At 42.6% G+C, this 17,882-nt stretch overlaps 1 protein-coding gene across 2 annotated transcripts; it reads left to right on the forward strand.

Moving 5' to 3' along the window:
• The first annotated feature begins 652 nt into the window (after positions 1-652).
• Positions 653-17,791, forward strand: pnocb (prepronociceptin b). Of its 2 annotated transcripts, XM_084082433.1 has the most exons (6): positions 653-727; positions 1,144-1,212; positions 3,846-3,937; positions 5,076-5,109; positions 12,062-12,363; positions 15,208-17,791. In XM_084082433.1, the coding sequence occupies exons 5-6, from the start codon at positions 12,226-12,228 to the stop codon at positions 15,826-15,828; spliced, it is 759 nt and encodes a 252-aa protein (XP_083938559.1). In that variant the 5' UTR covers positions 653-727; positions 1,144-1,212; positions 3,846-3,937; positions 5,076-5,109; positions 12,062-12,225; the 3' UTR covers positions 15,829-17,791. The 2 variants fall into 2 exon arrangements, with proteins under 2 accessions (XP_083938559.1, XP_083938560.1); XM_084082434.1 differs by lacking the exon at positions 5,076-5,109.
• The last annotated feature ends 91 nt before the right edge of the window (positions 17,792-17,882 follow it).

A 17,882-nucleotide genomic window follows, 5' to 3' on the forward strand; every position in this document is an offset into this window, starting at 1 on the left:
GCGGCACTTGTGACATACGCACGCGTTCAGGGAGACCCCCTCTACAACGCCACACTCTCTCTCTCTCTCTCTCTCTCTCGCTCTCTCTCACACACACACACACACACACACACACACACACACACACACACACACACACACACACACACACGATGGCTGCTTGTCTGCAGGTGCCACTGCCGACTGCCTTTTCCCCCTTATTTTTTCTGTTTGTTTGTTCAGTAGGCCACTATGATTGATGAATGCTGATTAGCCTATTATATTGAAGTTCATAATCATCATTGCCATAAAATAGTGCCAACCAGGCTGCTCTCTCTCTCTCTCTCTCTCTCTCTCTCTCTCTCTCTCTCTCTCTCTCTCTCTCTCTCTCTCTCTCTCTCTCTCTCTCTCCCCCCCCCCCTCTCTCTCTCTCTCTTGCCCCCCCTCTCTCTCTATCTATATATCGCTCTCTCTCTAACCAATGATGAATGCTGCTAGAAATATGGAGTCAGTCACACCTCACTTGTTTTTATCTAGAAGCAAATGTCCCCTGTGCCATTACCATATCTCACCACTTTGACACACACACACACACACACACACACACACACACACACACACACACACACACACACACACACACACACACAGAGAGGGAGAGAGAGAGCATAATGCAAGTCATTAGGCTATGATGACTCAAGAATGTATTAGGGAAATCTTTCATTAACACAACAGCACCTGAGGTCAGGTGAGTCAAAATTGAACTTCTCAAAGAGAGAGAATTCTGAAAACTTGATGTTTACTGTGTGTACGTGATGTACTGTGTGATATGATGCTGATTGACCTGTAGGCGGGAATATGGGGGTGTCACAGGTGATGCTTGCTTCACACTTTTAAATGCTTGCTTTACTGTCAACACCACTAGTTGGAAAAACCTCCACACCACACTCTGGACAATTTTTGTTGTTCGGTGGCCTTCACTAATCCAAAGCCAGTGCCACCCACCCCCAAAATGGAAACAGATGTTAATTAATATAAGAGAGTAACAGATTTTATGGTCTCCACAAATTTGTTATATAATGTTTTTCTGTGTGTGCACTAGGTAGGCTACTTGATCTTAGCTCTGACAACATTTTGCTCACTAATTATGGATTCCGCCAGCAGGAGGAGCACTTGGAATTATCTCCAGGATTGAGGTCAAACCATTGAGGTCAAACACCTTCTGGTTTAATTGTGAGTTGGTGAAACTCCTGTCAGCAACTCACACTCCATTTATGTTAAGAGTAACTTAACTTAAAGTAAGAGTCACTCTTCCATTAATCATTATTTTTCAGAAGGATATCAGCTTTCTCTCTTTGTTTTAATGAATGTAATTTGAAAGAAAAGAAGAAAAAAATATTTAAATATTGTTTTGCTTGATTGATTGATTGAATACTTTATTAACAGTTTGCAAAAAAAGCACAGAAAGTACAGTTCGATACAAAAGGATGCTAAAAGGATTCAACTCAAGAAAGCACGATGGCTTGTTTCCATTGGGATCCTGTTAGTTAAAGATTATCCATGTCTGTGTTACGCCTGAGTTTTGAACCCTAGTCTCCCGCGTGGAATACCAACATCTTAACCACTAAGCCAAAGGGACACCTTTATCGCTTGGGGGAGATATTCAAATTTCACGCCATCAGGCTGAGGTAGTGAACCACTCTGTTACATCTGCAAGTGACTCCTTGCTTTTCATCAGGCACTTTATAAATTCCCTCTCAAAGGAGTTGCACACTACAAGATCAATATACACAAAAAAACGAATCAAATACAAGACTATTCATTCCCCACTTCCTTGAAATGGGGAAATCTTTGTGTGGAGCCTATGCTGACTCTGCTGAGATTTGCAGTTATTAATTGCGTTTTGGGGTGCTGTACTCTTCTCCAGGCAAAATTTATTTGAGGCCTGTTGTTAATGATCGGTTGTGTCTTGACAGGGCCAGCAGGGAGATGCCCCCGGTTCCACATCACTGTGTTTCATTGTCAGGGGGTAAAATACCTCCGCTGCATGAGATGGATTTGGGACTGTGAAAATGTGTTGAATGGAGAGGAGAAGCTAATCGTGCCAGTCAGCCAAATGCCAAATGTTGCTAAATTTGGGCTTGAGCTCTTAAAGCTGCATTCCATGATATTTTTGACGCCAAACGCCAACATTTTCCCTTTAAAAAAATAAATAAATAACATTCTGGATTTTCGGCTGACAACCTTATATTTTTGGTATTCCCTATTCTGGGGACGAGCATTTGGCGAAAATAACCACGCCTACAAGCTCTTTTCGGCAAAGAGATTCGGCGTAGGGAAAAGATGAAGGGGCCTACAGTAGAACTTGAATAGAACCCTGGAAGACACCAGTCAACAAAACATATAGGCTAGTGTAGGGTTTAAGTTGTTGAAAAAGTACCAAATCTGCACAGGACATTCTGGTGACTCAGTCTATTTCCATCATACGGTATGGGCATGGACCAAATCACAGTGTTGTAAATGTGTGTAGGGTTCAGATATCATTCATGACCTACAATATATGTGAATTTATTGTGCTGTCCTGTCTCTCCTGTTACTGTCCACTGTCCTGTCCAATACAGTAAAAATGCCCTAAAGCATTGGTCCTCAAAGTGGGGTCCTTAGGGGGTTCCAGGGGGTCCCCAGCAAAAGTAGTTAACATAGCATCACAGTAACTTTAACCACTTTATCCATTTTTTTTTATTTTTTTTTAATAATTTTTATCCCACGATTTTTGTAACCCATTTTTTTCACCCGGTGCCAATTTCCTAAGTGATCCTGGGCGCTACACCAGCCCTACACCAGCGCTACACCGGTCCCCCACAGCCAGGGAGGCCAGGGCCGAGCTCATGCTTCCTTCAGTGCATGAGAGCCAACTGACCTTCTTGTCACCTGACAGGGGGGAGTTTCCCTGGTTGGACGTAGCGCGTGGAAGGAACACGTTATTCCAACCAGTTCCCTTCCCCTCCATCAGGCGCCCCGGCTGTCATGGGGGAGGCGGTATAGCGACCAGGATTACTACATGTTTTTGTGAGGGTATTAACTACCCTAGGAGACACGGGGAGAACATGCAAACTCCACACAGAGTAGGCCCTTTCGCCAACCCCACCCTGGGTATGGGCACTTTATCCATTTATACGTTGGCTATTCAAAAATAGCAGACGTACAAGCTCACAGTTCACTCTGTAACAAGCAGCAGCCACTACATACATGCCTTGCCCAGTAAGCATGACCTTTTCTGTCATCGTGTTAATCACCCTTGACTACTGGAAGGGAAGAGTTGTTGTTCCATGAATGGTGGTAGATAACAACGATATCAATGACAGACAGGCTGCCGTGCAGTTGCCTTTTCTTCTTATCTCCATACGGCCAAGGGCTAGCAGAGCTCTTGCACCGGCCTCTCCATGTGCCCTGATCGTCCATCACTATCAGACCTCACACGTATTTATGGATACACTTCCACAGCCCTGTACTCTGTTGTATGAAAATAGCCACAAGCTCTTAAATCAGCTATTTTATGAATTTGTAAAATAATTGATGTAGCCTACATTTAAGAATATTTGCCCAAAATAGGAATGCTAGGGTTAATGTGGTTAAAGGAAGAGCAGAATGACTATGGCCAGGAAGACAGCAAGCTGAACTCGGAGTGTGACTTAAACAGTGAAATGTTGTTGTTTGTCATAGGTGTTGTCATTTTCAATGCAGTCATCATTATTTTAATTATTGTAAACATCCTGACTAATATCGCTGACATTATCATCATCATAATTATCATTACCGTCATAGATATGATCACTGACAACCATATCTATTGGTTTTGATTTCAGCATTCATCACCGACCATCGTCACCATGATCCTCCATCACCATCCACCATCTTTCATCATCGCCCATCTACCCTCCTACCATTTGTCTGCCAAGTAAGTCCCTAAAGAGTTTTTGAAGATGTCTGGTTCACACTCCAGGGCCTAGAGAGAGACGCACACACACACTGAGACAGAGAGACACCTTGGTTTTGTATGCATTAGCACATGCTTTAGAGCATGTTTTGGGGCCTCGCGCAGTGGACTAATGGGTGGCAGTGAGCGCTCAGTCCTCTCCACCTTGGGACAGGTCTTGTTTTCCATCTCTGCCACAGTATGACTCAACATCACTGTCTAACTGTCTACAGAACCACTCATGTCTTCTGTGTGTGTGTGTGTGTGTGTGTGTGTGTGTGTGTGTGTGTGTGTGTGTGTGTGTGTGTGTGTGTGTGTGTGTGTGTGTGTGTGTGTGTGTGTGTGTGTGTGTGTGTGTGTGTGTGTGTGTGTGCGTGTGTGTGTGTGTGTGTGTGTGTGACGTGTGTGTGTGTGTGTGTGTGTGTGTGTGTGTGTGTGTGTGTGTGTGTGTGTGTGTGTGTGTGTGTGTGCGTGTGCGTGTGTGCGTGCGTGTGTGCGTGTGTGTGTGTGTGCGTGCGTGCGTGTGCTTCCGCTCGTGCGTGCATGTAGATCTCTTGGACTGCATTGCTAAATAAGTATCTAATTAAATATCAGGTGGAACAAGCCCATTGACCAGCGATGGTTTATGTGGGATTGTGTTTCTCATTTGCACCTGACTGGAGTATCTAGATTCTATGTCTAATTTCAGCCCCTCTCTTTCTTAGTCTTTGCCTTGGTTGCAGGGTCAGGTTCATGGGAGAATAAGCATGATCCTGAGCTTCTGGGAGGTGGATGATGATGCATATTTTTAGAGTCCCATTAGTTGGCTCAATGAAGATGAAAGTGGTGGCGTAGGCAATGCCTAATACGTCACCGGAGGACCAGGGGATGTATGTCTGTCCGGTTTGTGCGTAACAGAGAGAGGGGAACCTCCCCTTCAGTAACTAGCTTCCCCTATAGGTATGTGAATGGGGGATGTACAAGGGGAGGGGTGAGGGTGGCGGTGGGGGAGTTGAGCCTGGAGGGAAGGGGTGTGCCATTATAAAGAGCCTCAGAGGAGGCTCGTACTCAGTAGTTGAAACTCCTAGCCTAAGGATAACAGTCGAGCGAGCCACTGAACTCTCTTCCATACCTCTTCCAGGGAAAAGGAACCTGTCAGAGAGAATACCATACAGGTAAGGGAGAGAGAGACCACGGTCTCTCTTATCTCATTTCATTACTTTTCTTGTGTTCTGTCTTTATCAGTGTATGCCTCTATACCTGTGCCTTGAGGTCATGTGGGAACGAATGTTTCATCAGTGCATTTGCTGCAAATGAGGTGGAGATGGAAAAGGCTCTTGTTTCGGGGATGAGGGAAGAGTTCGTCACAGTTCATTGTCTGTGTGTCAAGGACTCGTGGTCCTGTTTACTGTATGTGCACGTGAATAAGCGTGTGAATTTTAATGGTTCCTGTGGGGATTGCTGTTGTTTTAGGATATCCACTATATCTTATATTTGATGTACTTTGAAGGATTACTCTTCTCACCTGGAGTAACTTGACTTATTTGTCCTTGACTTCTTTCTCATTTCCCCAGCTCTGATAGTAATGCTGCTATCTTAAACAGCAACTACATACTGTAGAACTTGCTTGCTACTTAATTAACGAGGCAAAAGTCACTGGGGCACTGGTTGCCAGAGTATGTTGTACATACTGTATACCGTGTGTGTGTGTGTGTGTGTGTGTGTGTGTGTGTGTGTGTGTGTGTGTGTGTGTGTGTGTGTGTGTGTGTGTGCATATATATATATATATATATATATATATATATATATGTATACACACACACATATAAATAAACAATTTGGCAAACAGATAGCACATTTCATACGCAAAGACAATTCAAAGGTGCTTTACATAGGCAGGCATAAAAATGTATTTAAGAAGAAGGTGAAAAAAAGAAAAACAGAACTGGGAGATTTAATGTTCACTGTCCCAAATGGGTAACGCTAGCCTGAACCTGATGCAATGTGTCAATAAGTGAGCTCAATACATGTCTAGGAGCTCTATTTGGCATCACAAGCTATGCATTACATTATTAGGAACTGCCTGGGGGAGTACATAGAGAAGTATTCTGAAAATAATTTGTGACAAGCGCTGTTTCATTCACTACAGAGCGGCTTCACTGTATCTCGCCTGAGAAGGCAGTATAGGAATAAACGTAATAACTGAATCCAGTCCACTGAGTACATGTATTACTCTATAAGCATGGTAATGGTGATTGTAGTGATAATGGTAATGAATGTGCTCAAGCTGCTCTCCTTATCTAGAAAGAGAATAGGCAGATAGGGGTTAAAAATGAGCCATGGCTGTGTAATTAATAGATAATGATTCCACATTATGGCAATGTTTATATGAAGAATGAAATAAATCAAGTTTTATCTTGGGATAGTTTGTAAATATCTGATATGTTTGGTTTGTATCTACAAATATTGAAAAAGTGGAATAATTGACAAAGTGTTTCAGTAACCCACTGGTCAGGGTTTAAAATGAACAAATTCACAGACTTGAGTCACCAAATCAGTTTTCCTATTGTGATAGAAAATTGTAATTATAACTTGTAAAGCCAGACCCAGGTGGTTTATTTGTATATCCCTTCGAATAGATTAAATATTCAAGTTTTCAAGTTTTTATAATCAGTTTTTATGGCTTCAGGTGGCTGTGTATTCTCCTAATCACTAACTATACAAATATCTTTTTGTTTTGCCTTTACATTATGAACCTCCTAAATTGAATTGGCTGAAGCCCTAATCACATCCTCTGCTCATAGGTATTTTGGCCCTTGCTTGTTGATAAAAATATGTAAATTCTTGTAGTGCCGAAGTCCTGCTTTTGTCTTTTTTAAGCACAGGCTGTGACTCACCCGTGGGGATTTACTGGTGTATAAGAATAAAAAAGTAATCACACACATTGCTTTCAAGACCATTACACCCATGCAAATATCATTATTTTTAATTAGATTTTTTTTCCATTCACATAGACGCTTATATAAGATGGTGCCTAGTCTGCCTGGAGTGGATTGCTTTCCTTGGAGCCGCATGTCCAATGGATTTGTTCAGGTGTCAACTGTCACCGCAGTTTAACAGAGCCTAGATCAGTGATGACACAGTGTCAGCTATAGCTAACACGCTGCAGAATCTGCAGTCCAGCGGCATCAGCAACAATCTGCATGGGTTAGTGCAGGCCACGGCTGGAGTAGCATCTGTTCTGCACAAACCTTAAAGGAGTAGTTCACCCCAAAAATGACTTATATTCTACCAATTTCACACCCCCATGAAGCCTTGAATTCATGGAGAGTTTTAGTTTTTGCCAATAATTTGATGACCGGGTCATCGGTCAATAGGAGACTTAGTAGGAGACTCTTTGGGTGTCCTACCGGAGACCCCGCCGGTCATCAGATTATTGGCTTAGGAATGCGACCAAAAATAAGTAATTTCTTGGGTGAACTACTTTAAATATATAAAAGTGCAGCTTTTCAAACATTGACATAGGTCAGGTTTTTCTCATTTTCTCATTGAATAGGTCAGGTGTTGGCATACCGTAATCAGTTATCAGTCTTTACGCTGTCAGGCTGACACGCCAGAGCCTTCACTCAAGGATGAAGGCTATGACTGAAACATGTTAGTCTGATGCAGCATATATAACGTTTCTGAGTTAAAGTCTTGCAGTTAAAAATGTAATACTTAGTACTATTTGTAGCTGAGCACCCACTGCCAAGGAAGCAATCACATCCAGATTTCAGATATCTGTTTGGCCCTTCTAGGGCAATGCATGAATAGGGTGTTGAGAGAATGCCAGAGTGGCCCTCTGTGGCTGTACTTGGTAAACATGGCTAAGAGTTAGTGCCAATGGTCTTTTGGCAAAGTTTAACAATTTTCCTCAGCCTATTATAAAGCACTCTGGGACAGTTATATTTTGATGCTAAGGGAATTAGACAGCCTTTTGAATAAATGGATTATGAAAATTGGAATGTGGATACCAAACGAGATGATCTTTGGTATCATTTTTGGCAAGCACCTGCTATGACGGACACCTCATAATCCTAAGTATGATTGGATTGACGTCACTCAGTAGAACGCCTCCCCTGAGGCAGTAAATGTGTTCTCAATCAAGGAGGCCTGTGAGTACAATGGGTTGAGACAATAGTAATGATACGCTCAATTGATCTGATATGATGGCGCCGCCTGGGAAGAAATCAAATAGCAAGTGCTCCAATATTTCCTAGAAATGTGTTTATGCTTTAATTGATGTAGGATATGAGAAGATAGCAAACACTGTTGTCAATGCTATTTCCGTGTGTGTGTGTGTGTGTGTGTGTGTGTGTGTGTGTGTGTGTGTGTGTGTGTGTGTGTGTGTGTGTGTGTGTGTGTGTGTGTGTGTGTGTGTGTGAGAGAGAGAGAGAGAGAGAGAAAGAGCGAGCACATGCGAGTGCATATGAGGGTGCAGGTGCATGTGTGTTTGTCATCTAAGCAGGATATGAGAATAGATCAAACATAGGTCTATGTATGTTTCCCAGCCATTTGTGCATGTGTGTGACTGTGAGCATGTATGCGTGTGAGTGGGGATGATCCATACAGGAAATTAGGATAGCCAATAAATTCAGTATGTGATTATGCTACAATTAGTTAACTAATAGGAGGACTTGGACAGACATGGTGGACAGACAGACAGACAGACAGACAGACAGACAGACAGACAGACAGACAGACAGACAGGCAGGCAGACAGCGGAGGTAAACGGGGACAGAAAGTTATTGAGCCTATAGTGACGCACTCAGACATTTGCACACATCGTCATGACTCTGATGCCCTTTACCCCCGTCCTTGACCTTGACAGCTTTCCCCCAGAAGTGTTTCTAAATAACATGTATCATCATCTGCTCTGGACTGTGCAGGGGGAGAATAGTGCTGGTCGCGGGTAATGACAGACCAGCAAGTCTCGCGCCATAATAGGATAGGTAATGGGCCCGGTCATGAGACAGATGTGCAGCAGCCTGTCATTTACTGCCTATAGTGATCTAATCAGGTGTCGCAGCGGCTCCAACCACAGGAAGGCGAGCGAGAAGGCAGACGGGTCTAAATCGGATTAAACACATTCTCTGCTATTAGTCATTTTCAGATTCCTCCCTGCGAGGAAGGGCACGGCTCTGAGCGAACACACCGTCTTGTGGTCTCGCCGGGGGGTGAGCTTACTTCTCTCAACTGAGGCACACAGCGTTTATCTCTGGTCCAACAGAACGGATTCATTTTTTGTAGCAGTACAGTTGTCCTTCCTTAACCCCCCATATCCCGTGCTGCCCATCCCTTCCAAACCAGGGTTTTTTCGTCAAAGTAAATCAATCGTCAATTACATGATAGGGACATGTTTAATATGTTACATATTACATATTATATTACATGTAGATAACCTTGCGCAGAAGTCACATCGTTCCGGATATTGCCATACTATTTCACTAGTAGCCTTATGATTACATTTTGGGTGGGATGAGGGGAAATACATTACTCATAACCCGATTATATTATATTCGATTAGAAGGAACTTAATAATTATAACAATTAATCTTGTAAATTTTACTCTGAGAGTGTGAACAGTGAACACTCTTACAATTTCAGAGTTGAATTAACACTGAGGATTTTACTGTGCAGTCATTGTACAAATCATATTAATGAGATTATAGGAAATAAATCACAGACCCAAGCCCTTATACACACTTATTTAGACACAAATAATGGTTCTGAGTTAGCTCAACCATGGATTGTAATCATTTTTCCCTTACAAAGTGACTATGTCTCTATGTCATTCATCTTCCAAAGGGAAAGAAATACCTATTGTATTAATGTTCTTTCTGGCCTCAAAGAACGCAAGTAAATGCCAACGTACAACTCTTAAGTTATATGAAACGTCACCACAAATCTAATTTTAGCAGGCATTATATGTCCTTAAAAGGATGAGTAATGAAAGAGATGGAAGGAAAGAGTGAGAGACAATGGAGGAGAAGAAGAGATGTACATGGAAGTATTTGTGGGGGGGGGGGGGACTGAGACAGAAAAAGAGAGCGAGAAAAGAAAGAGAGAGTACAAGAGAGAAAGACTGGCACAGAGAGAGAGAGAGAGAGAGAGAGAGAGAGAGAGAGAGAGAGAGAGAGACCATTAGGTTCTGTGTGCATTAGTGAGTGCTTAAAAAGCACTGTTTTGGGGCTTCATACAGTGGACTAATGGACGGCAGTGAGTCAGAGCTTCGTCAAACAAGAGCCCAGTGGAGTCTCTCTGTCCCTACTTACATTCATAACACCTCTCCATTCCCTCATTAGAGACAACAGCCCTAATTCATATCACTATTACAGCCCTATGACGAGTTATATTAATGGGCTTCACTTTGGAATTCTGCACAGCACTCAGGCAGCGTCAGGAGCAGCATCACACATTGTGTCTGCTCTCATTCTCTGCTGCTGGTCACAACACTTGTTGAGTTTTGCAGAGAATGTTCTGCACTACACTGGACCAGAAAGGGGGCTGATCAATGTATCAATATTATATTGATATTCTGATATGAGACTAGATATCGTAATAACATGATATGGCATAAGCGTTGTCTTTTCCTCACATAAGCCTTATTGTATATCACTTTCAAAAATAGCTAAAATAACCAAGCAAGCGTGTTGATTGGCAAGCTTGTAGATTTCTTTATTTTAAAGATATTGTCACAATACAATGTTATCGTCACAATATCGACATCTAGGTATTTGGTAAAAAATATATATTTGATTTTGTCCACATCGCCCAGCCCTAAACAGAAAACAGAGTACTCTACTGAAGATGAAATACTGTGTTCACTTCTTGGGTTGCTGCTCAGGGACTAACGTACGCCATGAACTGTTGGAATGTAAATTCACATCTATTGATTATTTGCCAAGCTGAGCAAGGGGGTATATGAGAAAAACACAAAACTCACATGTCTTTGATGACAGAGCCCAAGAGGTCTTGAAATGTGCTATTTATTAAAACATTGTTTGTCCCAAATAATGTATGTCATTACTTGTGCTTCATTGGTTTGTTCCAACTCAGCTAACTCTGCAAGGGCTAATTTAAGGAAAGTAAACAAACCAGCTAAGTCAGCAAGAAAGCAGACGGTCCCTATACTATACACATCATATGTAAGACAAATAAACAGGCCCTATAAATGATTTCCTATAAAAGCCAATTTATATACATGTTCCCAAATGACCCTATATCACACATGACCTGTTTCTGTTTCATTATGTAGGCTATTGACTGAAGACTTTAGTGGTGATGGTTCATAGTTGTTGGCGGTGGTGATTGCTTTCCTTTATTTCATACTGAGACTGACACACATCGATATTAACCTTGCACTGTGCACGCTCAGAGCGTCTCTGACTTCAGGCAATAAATACAATGTATATCTCATAATTATTGCACTGCCATCAATGCAGCTATACTGTTTCTACATCTCTACAATCTACATATCGCATGCATTTTGAGAAATACAAAAATTAAATACGATTTTTGACAAAAATGCCATGCCCAAAATAGGGATACCAGAATTTTGGTGGTTAAACCCCAACAAACATTCAATTTAGAGGCTTATAAAAAATCTATTGGAACGTTTTCATGTCAATTCCTTGATAAGACATAAAAAACATCATAAAACAAAACTTGCTTCTCGATTATTCGATTAACCTACATGAGCAAAATGAAGTCGGTTATTGGTTCCAGCTCTACTTTCCACACACACGCAATGTTGTCCATATCTCGGTTTGAGGCATTCACTTTAGCATGGCCAAAGCTCAAACGTGTAATCCCAAACCATTAGACAGATGCCAGGTCATTTGTAGACCTGGCATCCTATAGGTGTGTATAGTTTCAATGTACAGATTATAGATATTTTGATATTATACTGTTTATACTGATGATAGGTTCTTGGTTTACCTATGATCCTAGATTACTATTTCCATGCATTTGATGTACCTCGTGTTTTCCTTGCTTACTGTAAATCGCTCTGGATTAATTAATTAATGCCTAAATTGTAAACTGTAATTAAGCTAATGGTCCCTACTGATTTGTTTACCCTTCCAGATTGAACCCAGATAGTTGCTATTTTCTTGGACACCAAAAATCTCAGCCCTGCTCTCCTCCACCAAGGACCCAAAATCCTCCAGCCGTGATCTTGTGCTGTGACAGGTACTTTGGGCAGTGCTCATCTCCGTGCCTCCGACCTGTCTGCCTGGCTGTAGGGAGAGATGAAGACCCCTCTGTGGTTCTTGGCAGTGTTGCTGGCGTGTCTCTTCTCCCCAGGACGCACAGACTGTCAGGGGGAATGCTTGGCCTGTGGGCTGCTCCTACAGCAACAGCAGCTGCAGCAAGGCTTCAGCACCCTGGTAAGTGTGTGCCAGTGTGTGTATGTGGTATGCATGTGTGGGCATACATGTGTTTGCTGTGGCTGTTGTGGCTGCTTCTGCTTCTGGGTATTGGCACTCTGTGCTGTCAAAATATATTAATTATTAAATATATTATTAAAGATATACATGATTCTAGTTAATTAAGTTATGGGATTAATGCATTAAAGCATTTGCTTGCAGTTAACACAGGATGACCCGCCCAATACATCCCATATCTCCACCCACTCTGCACTCGTCGCTTTGTTATCTGATGTCCGATAGATCCAAACAATTATCCAAACAAGGTGGAAAGATAACCTGTGTGTGGCCCTATCTGAATGGGGGGGGAAACACAACTGCCAGAAAAGGCTGCACAATTAACATAGGCAGCAGCTGAAATCACAACGGTGTGTCAGCGGGAGAGCAAGAGAGACAGAGTGAGACTGAAAGAGAGTCCTTTATCTTTCCGCTCTCACAAAAATATACAGAGAAAAAGGGCATTTTTACGGCAGGTAATGCATGCATGTCAAATGTATTTATCCTGATAAATGTTAAAAAAAAACTATCATTCAACATGAGATATGATAATTGATAGTTAACCTAGGAGATTGCAAGAAAACAAATGTGGATCAAACAGTAGCAGAGCTCTTGAACTACAGATAGTATCACACTTAACGTGTGATACCGTCTTTTATCTACAGTACTTCTAGGAAGCACCTTTTAAGCTAATCCCAGTATAAATTATAAAGTGATTTTGGGAGTATGTGGTTTCTCCCAGTAATCAATCAAGTCAAAAGGATAAGTTCAAATATAACCAAATGGTCCCTTATGACTCAACTTACATTTGTACACTCTCAGAGTTAAATTAACACTAGGATTTTGCTGTGTAAGGATGGGGCCCAGTATATTGCTCCAGAAAACTTCATAGGACATGTGGCTGTTAAAGGATGGTCTCCGTAGCTGCTGAATAACCTTGCATTAGCTTACAAGTCGTTATCTGTCTGTATTTTTCTCTATATATAATCAATGCACCCAATTAACCACAAGTTTGCAGCTCTGAGAGTGTTCCCAGCGTCTAATCTAATCATACTTTTAATACCTTCCTATTCTCCCAGGCCTATGGTTAGTTATTCTCTATCTCCATTTGTGTGTGTGTGTGTGTGTGTGTGTGTGTGTGTGTGTGTGTGTGTGTGTGTGTGTGTGTGTGTGTGTGTGTGTGTGTGTGTGTGTGTGTGTGTGTGCAATCATAGATACTATGTTTGTGAGCATGTGGCAACGTTCTGTAGACATGCAGTATGTGCTACAAGTGTCTTGCATGACTCAAAAGCAGCCCCTTCAACCACAGAATGCATAGCCCCCCAAAAACCTAACCAAAGCTTAGACTTGGCAGAGAAACTTGATTCCAAACAGACTGAACGACACGTCACTGTGCAAAAATAGTCTGTGGGCGTCCGCGGATACATCGATGGGACGGCTAATTTAGCTGATAATGATGCAGAGAAAGGCAGCTGGGACCTTTTGGAAAGTGGTAATAGAACTATATAATTGTCTGCTGCTCAGTATCATCAGCGTAGGCTCACAGCGCTGACTGACACATTGTGTCAGCTTCTCATTATGGTCGTCACTTTCCAACAGAGACGCAGATGGAACTCGGCAAGCAATTCCATTGTTTCACTCTCCACAATGGAGTACTTAATGCCACAGTTATTGTTATGCATGCAACCGTGTGCATATACAGTACTACCATGTGTGCGTACGTGCGTACACACACGCGCACGCGCACACACACACACACACACACACACACACACACACACACACACACACACACACACACACACACACACACACACACACACACACACAGAGACAGACAGACAGACAGACAGACAGACAGACAGACAGACAGACAGACAGACACCTCTCTCCCTTTCTTTCAGCCTCTCTCTTGCCATAAAACACACTCATCTTCCTCTGCTCTTTATCACGCACGCACGCACGCACGTGCACGCGCGCGCACACACACACACACACACACACACACACACACACACACACACACACACACATACACACACACACACACAAACTCACTCACTCCCTCTCTCTCTCTGCCTCTTCATCATAAACTCTTTTCAGATTGGCCCATTGATCTGATGCGGAGAATCCCCTGGCGCATGCATTTCATTACGACGGATAATTAATTTCCGCTGATTGATTCACAGCGGAAATCCCTCTCCTCGCATTCCCTTTGATGTGAGCAGGTTTTTCCGATAACAACACAGTTTATCTCATTTGGTGGAAAATTTGACGAGTAAATGGGATTTGTTTCCTACCTCAATCTGGTATTTGGCTCTTACTTCCGTTCTCTTGCACCTTAATCCAACATCAGAGGCTTTCATTACAGTGCAAATTGGAAAAGTGCCAGTGATATCATCATTAAGCTTAGCCAATTAAAGAAATTAGTGCAGTACCCATCATTCGAGGGGCATTACCCGTGCAGTAACGCTCGGTTACCAGAGTACGTCGAGGCCAGTCTATGACGTCAGTCATCTATGACGTCGGTACTATGACGTCAGTCTCCTCCATATTTGGACACTGCTGATCCGACGGACTTGGCACTGCACTCCCTCTACTCGGGCCTTTGGCGATATCCTTCGACAGGTTTGAAGTTGATCGTTCGGACGGTTCTCGGGATATGACGACACATACATACACACACACACACACACACACACACACACACACACACACACACACACACACACACACACACACACACACACACACACAGAGTTTGTGCATTTATAGATGGATAAATCTATCTCTCCTCTCCTCCCACAGGTGTGTCTGTTGGAGTGTGAGGGTCAGGTCTCCTCTTCCCTCACCTGGGAGCTGTGCAGAAGAGCCGTCAACCTGCCGCAGGACCCCTCTGCTCCTGAGGAAGGCGCTCTCTCTAAGACAACAGTTGAGGGCCTCGAGTTGACCCGGCCAGACCTGGACTCTGACGGTGAACTGCTGCAGTCTGCCGCCACGGAGCACTACCAGGACTGGGATCTGGATCAGGGGCCCCTGAAGCAATACAGTGCCGAGTACGACTCCTTACTCCTGGGGCCGGCTGAAGACAGCGAGGGCCTGGAGGAGGGAGACAGGGAGGAGAGGGATGCCCCAAGAGACAGCCAATCAGACGGGATCGCTGAGGACGCCCAAGCCATCAGCTTATCCAAACGCTTTGGTGGTTTCCTCAGGGGTCGCCACGGATACAGGAAGTTGATCGGCCCTGCGGTGAGGCCCCTGCAGAAGCGCTACGGAGGGTTTATAGGCGTCCGCAAATCTGCCCGCAAATGGAACAGCCAGAAACGGGTGAACCAGCTGCTCAGGCAGTACCTGGGACGGAGGAGCAACCGCAGTGGAAGGTTCAACCCCATCCCTGTGACAGGGCTTCGAAGGCAAAACCAACTGTAACGGTGTATTCCCCTGTTGAAACCGGTTCTGCTTTTAACAGAATGCTGGTCCAGTTACCTCAGCTCATTGTTTTCAGCAACTCACTCAAGAATCTTGAACTGTGAAATTTGTTGTCATCGTACGAGAATGCCACATGAAGAATAACTGTATGTCATCTTTGCTGCACCTCTTGTCTGTGTATAGAAGTTAAACAAGGAATGTTCTTTCGACATTGATGTCCTTCCTTATGAGCATATTCACATGCCCATTCTGTGAAATAAAAGAATCAGAGAAGTCCAATTGAATGTTTTTGTGTCAGTATCGTAAAGGGGCCAAATGAGATTGAGACAAAATACAAATCGATCTTCAAACAGATTGATTGGACTGAGGTGAATTTTAAGGTCAGCCCAAGATCATGACGAATGCACTTTCAGAGTGTGAGTGGAACTTGTGTTATTTTTGTTTGCAGTTGTTTGCACTGTGTAGTTCATGCTTGAGAGAGGCTGCTAGCTCTGTCTAGTACTACTGTAGCTCTCATGACAATGGACTTCCAACTCGTATCTGAGCCCACCACTGAACCAGCAATATGTAGCTTTGGGATGACTATACAGTGAAGAAATCATTTAATTAATTTAATTTCCAACTTTACCACAAATCCAGGAAAGAAAACTGGAGGCAATGGGCCAATTCTGAGATTGGAATCTATAAATGTAAATTTATGGTTTTAAACAAAAGTCTCCAGGAATCCCATTTTCGGGTTGAGGGAACTAAATTAAATATAATGCATAAATGACTGATTAACTTGTGTTTTCAAAGGTGCTCGCCAACCCTGCATTCCCCAAAACCACATATTGCAATTGTGGCAAAATATATATTTTTTCTCTGGGTTCACTGTGATAGTTGAGAGATAATGTTATATTTTTTAAATCACATTTAATCTCTTAAATGTCTGTGATGAAGGGTATCTGTCTATACATTAAAGAACAGGCTTTACCCAACACAATCCTAACACACTGGCTCCCTATATTTTTAATCCCTATATCCAAATGGATCAGATTTGTATTTGGAGTAGCATTGAGAAACAGCATTGGGATCACTTTGATATCCGAGCTGTGATCATAGAATTATCTCAGCAACCATTATGTCAATAACAGGTTTGATTAATCAAACAACGTCTTTAACACCCAAAATTGGCCTAAATAAGTGACAGCTAAATTTGAGCCTTGGACTGCTCTGGCAGAATCGAGGTCCTCTGCTAAATCTCAATGTATCACTACTGCCCTCTAGTGTTTCAAGGGAAACAAACATGCTGAGCTTCATGGAAAGGTGGCCTCAGACAGACACTGATTTTCGAAATACTGTAGCTCCCTTTCCATGCTACCAAAGTGGAATACCGCAGTCTGTGTAGGGCACTGGTCATGTCAAGGACCCCCAAATTGATAGATATTAGCGGACCCCCCATTTTAAAAGATAAGCCAGGGACCCCCATAAGAGATTTTTAGGTGTGGGCCACACCGTGTGGCAATATAGCAGTGATTCTCAACCTTTTTAATTTCAAGGAACCCCCACAATTAGATTGTAAGATGACAGAGGATGACTGACTGACTGACAGCAATTCAAAAGAACATGCATTTGATTGTTGGTTGAATGTTAGCTTGAATTGTGCATGTAAATGTCGGTCCTTGGCAATATAAGCACAGATTGCTCATGCTTCGGTTCATACATTTTTTTAAATAAACCTTTGTTAAATTGAATTTTTGTTTTTTCAACAGAGCGTCACGGTCACATATATTGCTTTGCAGCTTAAAGTGTTTAACATGTGTGGGTGATTGTAGAGAGTGTGTATTTGTGTGCGTGTGTCTGTGCCTAATTGCATGTGCATGTGTGTAAGCTTGTGTGTTTCTCTCTCAATGCCAACACAAAACAATGGGATTTGTGAATATTGTGTACATTTTGAACCACATTTATAACCTATATATCATTGTTCTAAGTCTTCTTCATAAAATGTCTGTATAGAGAAAACTATAATAAACTAGTTTGCTATTTCTCTTGTGGCGTGTCATGCAGAAATGAAA

The sequence above is a fragment of the Gymnoscopelus microlampas genome (genome assembly GCF_963454915.1).
Source record: "Gymnoscopelus microlampas genome assembly, chromosome: 16".
Lineage (NCBI taxonomy): Eukaryota > Metazoa > Chordata > Actinopteri > Myctophiformes > Myctophidae > Gymnoscopelus > Gymnoscopelus microlampas.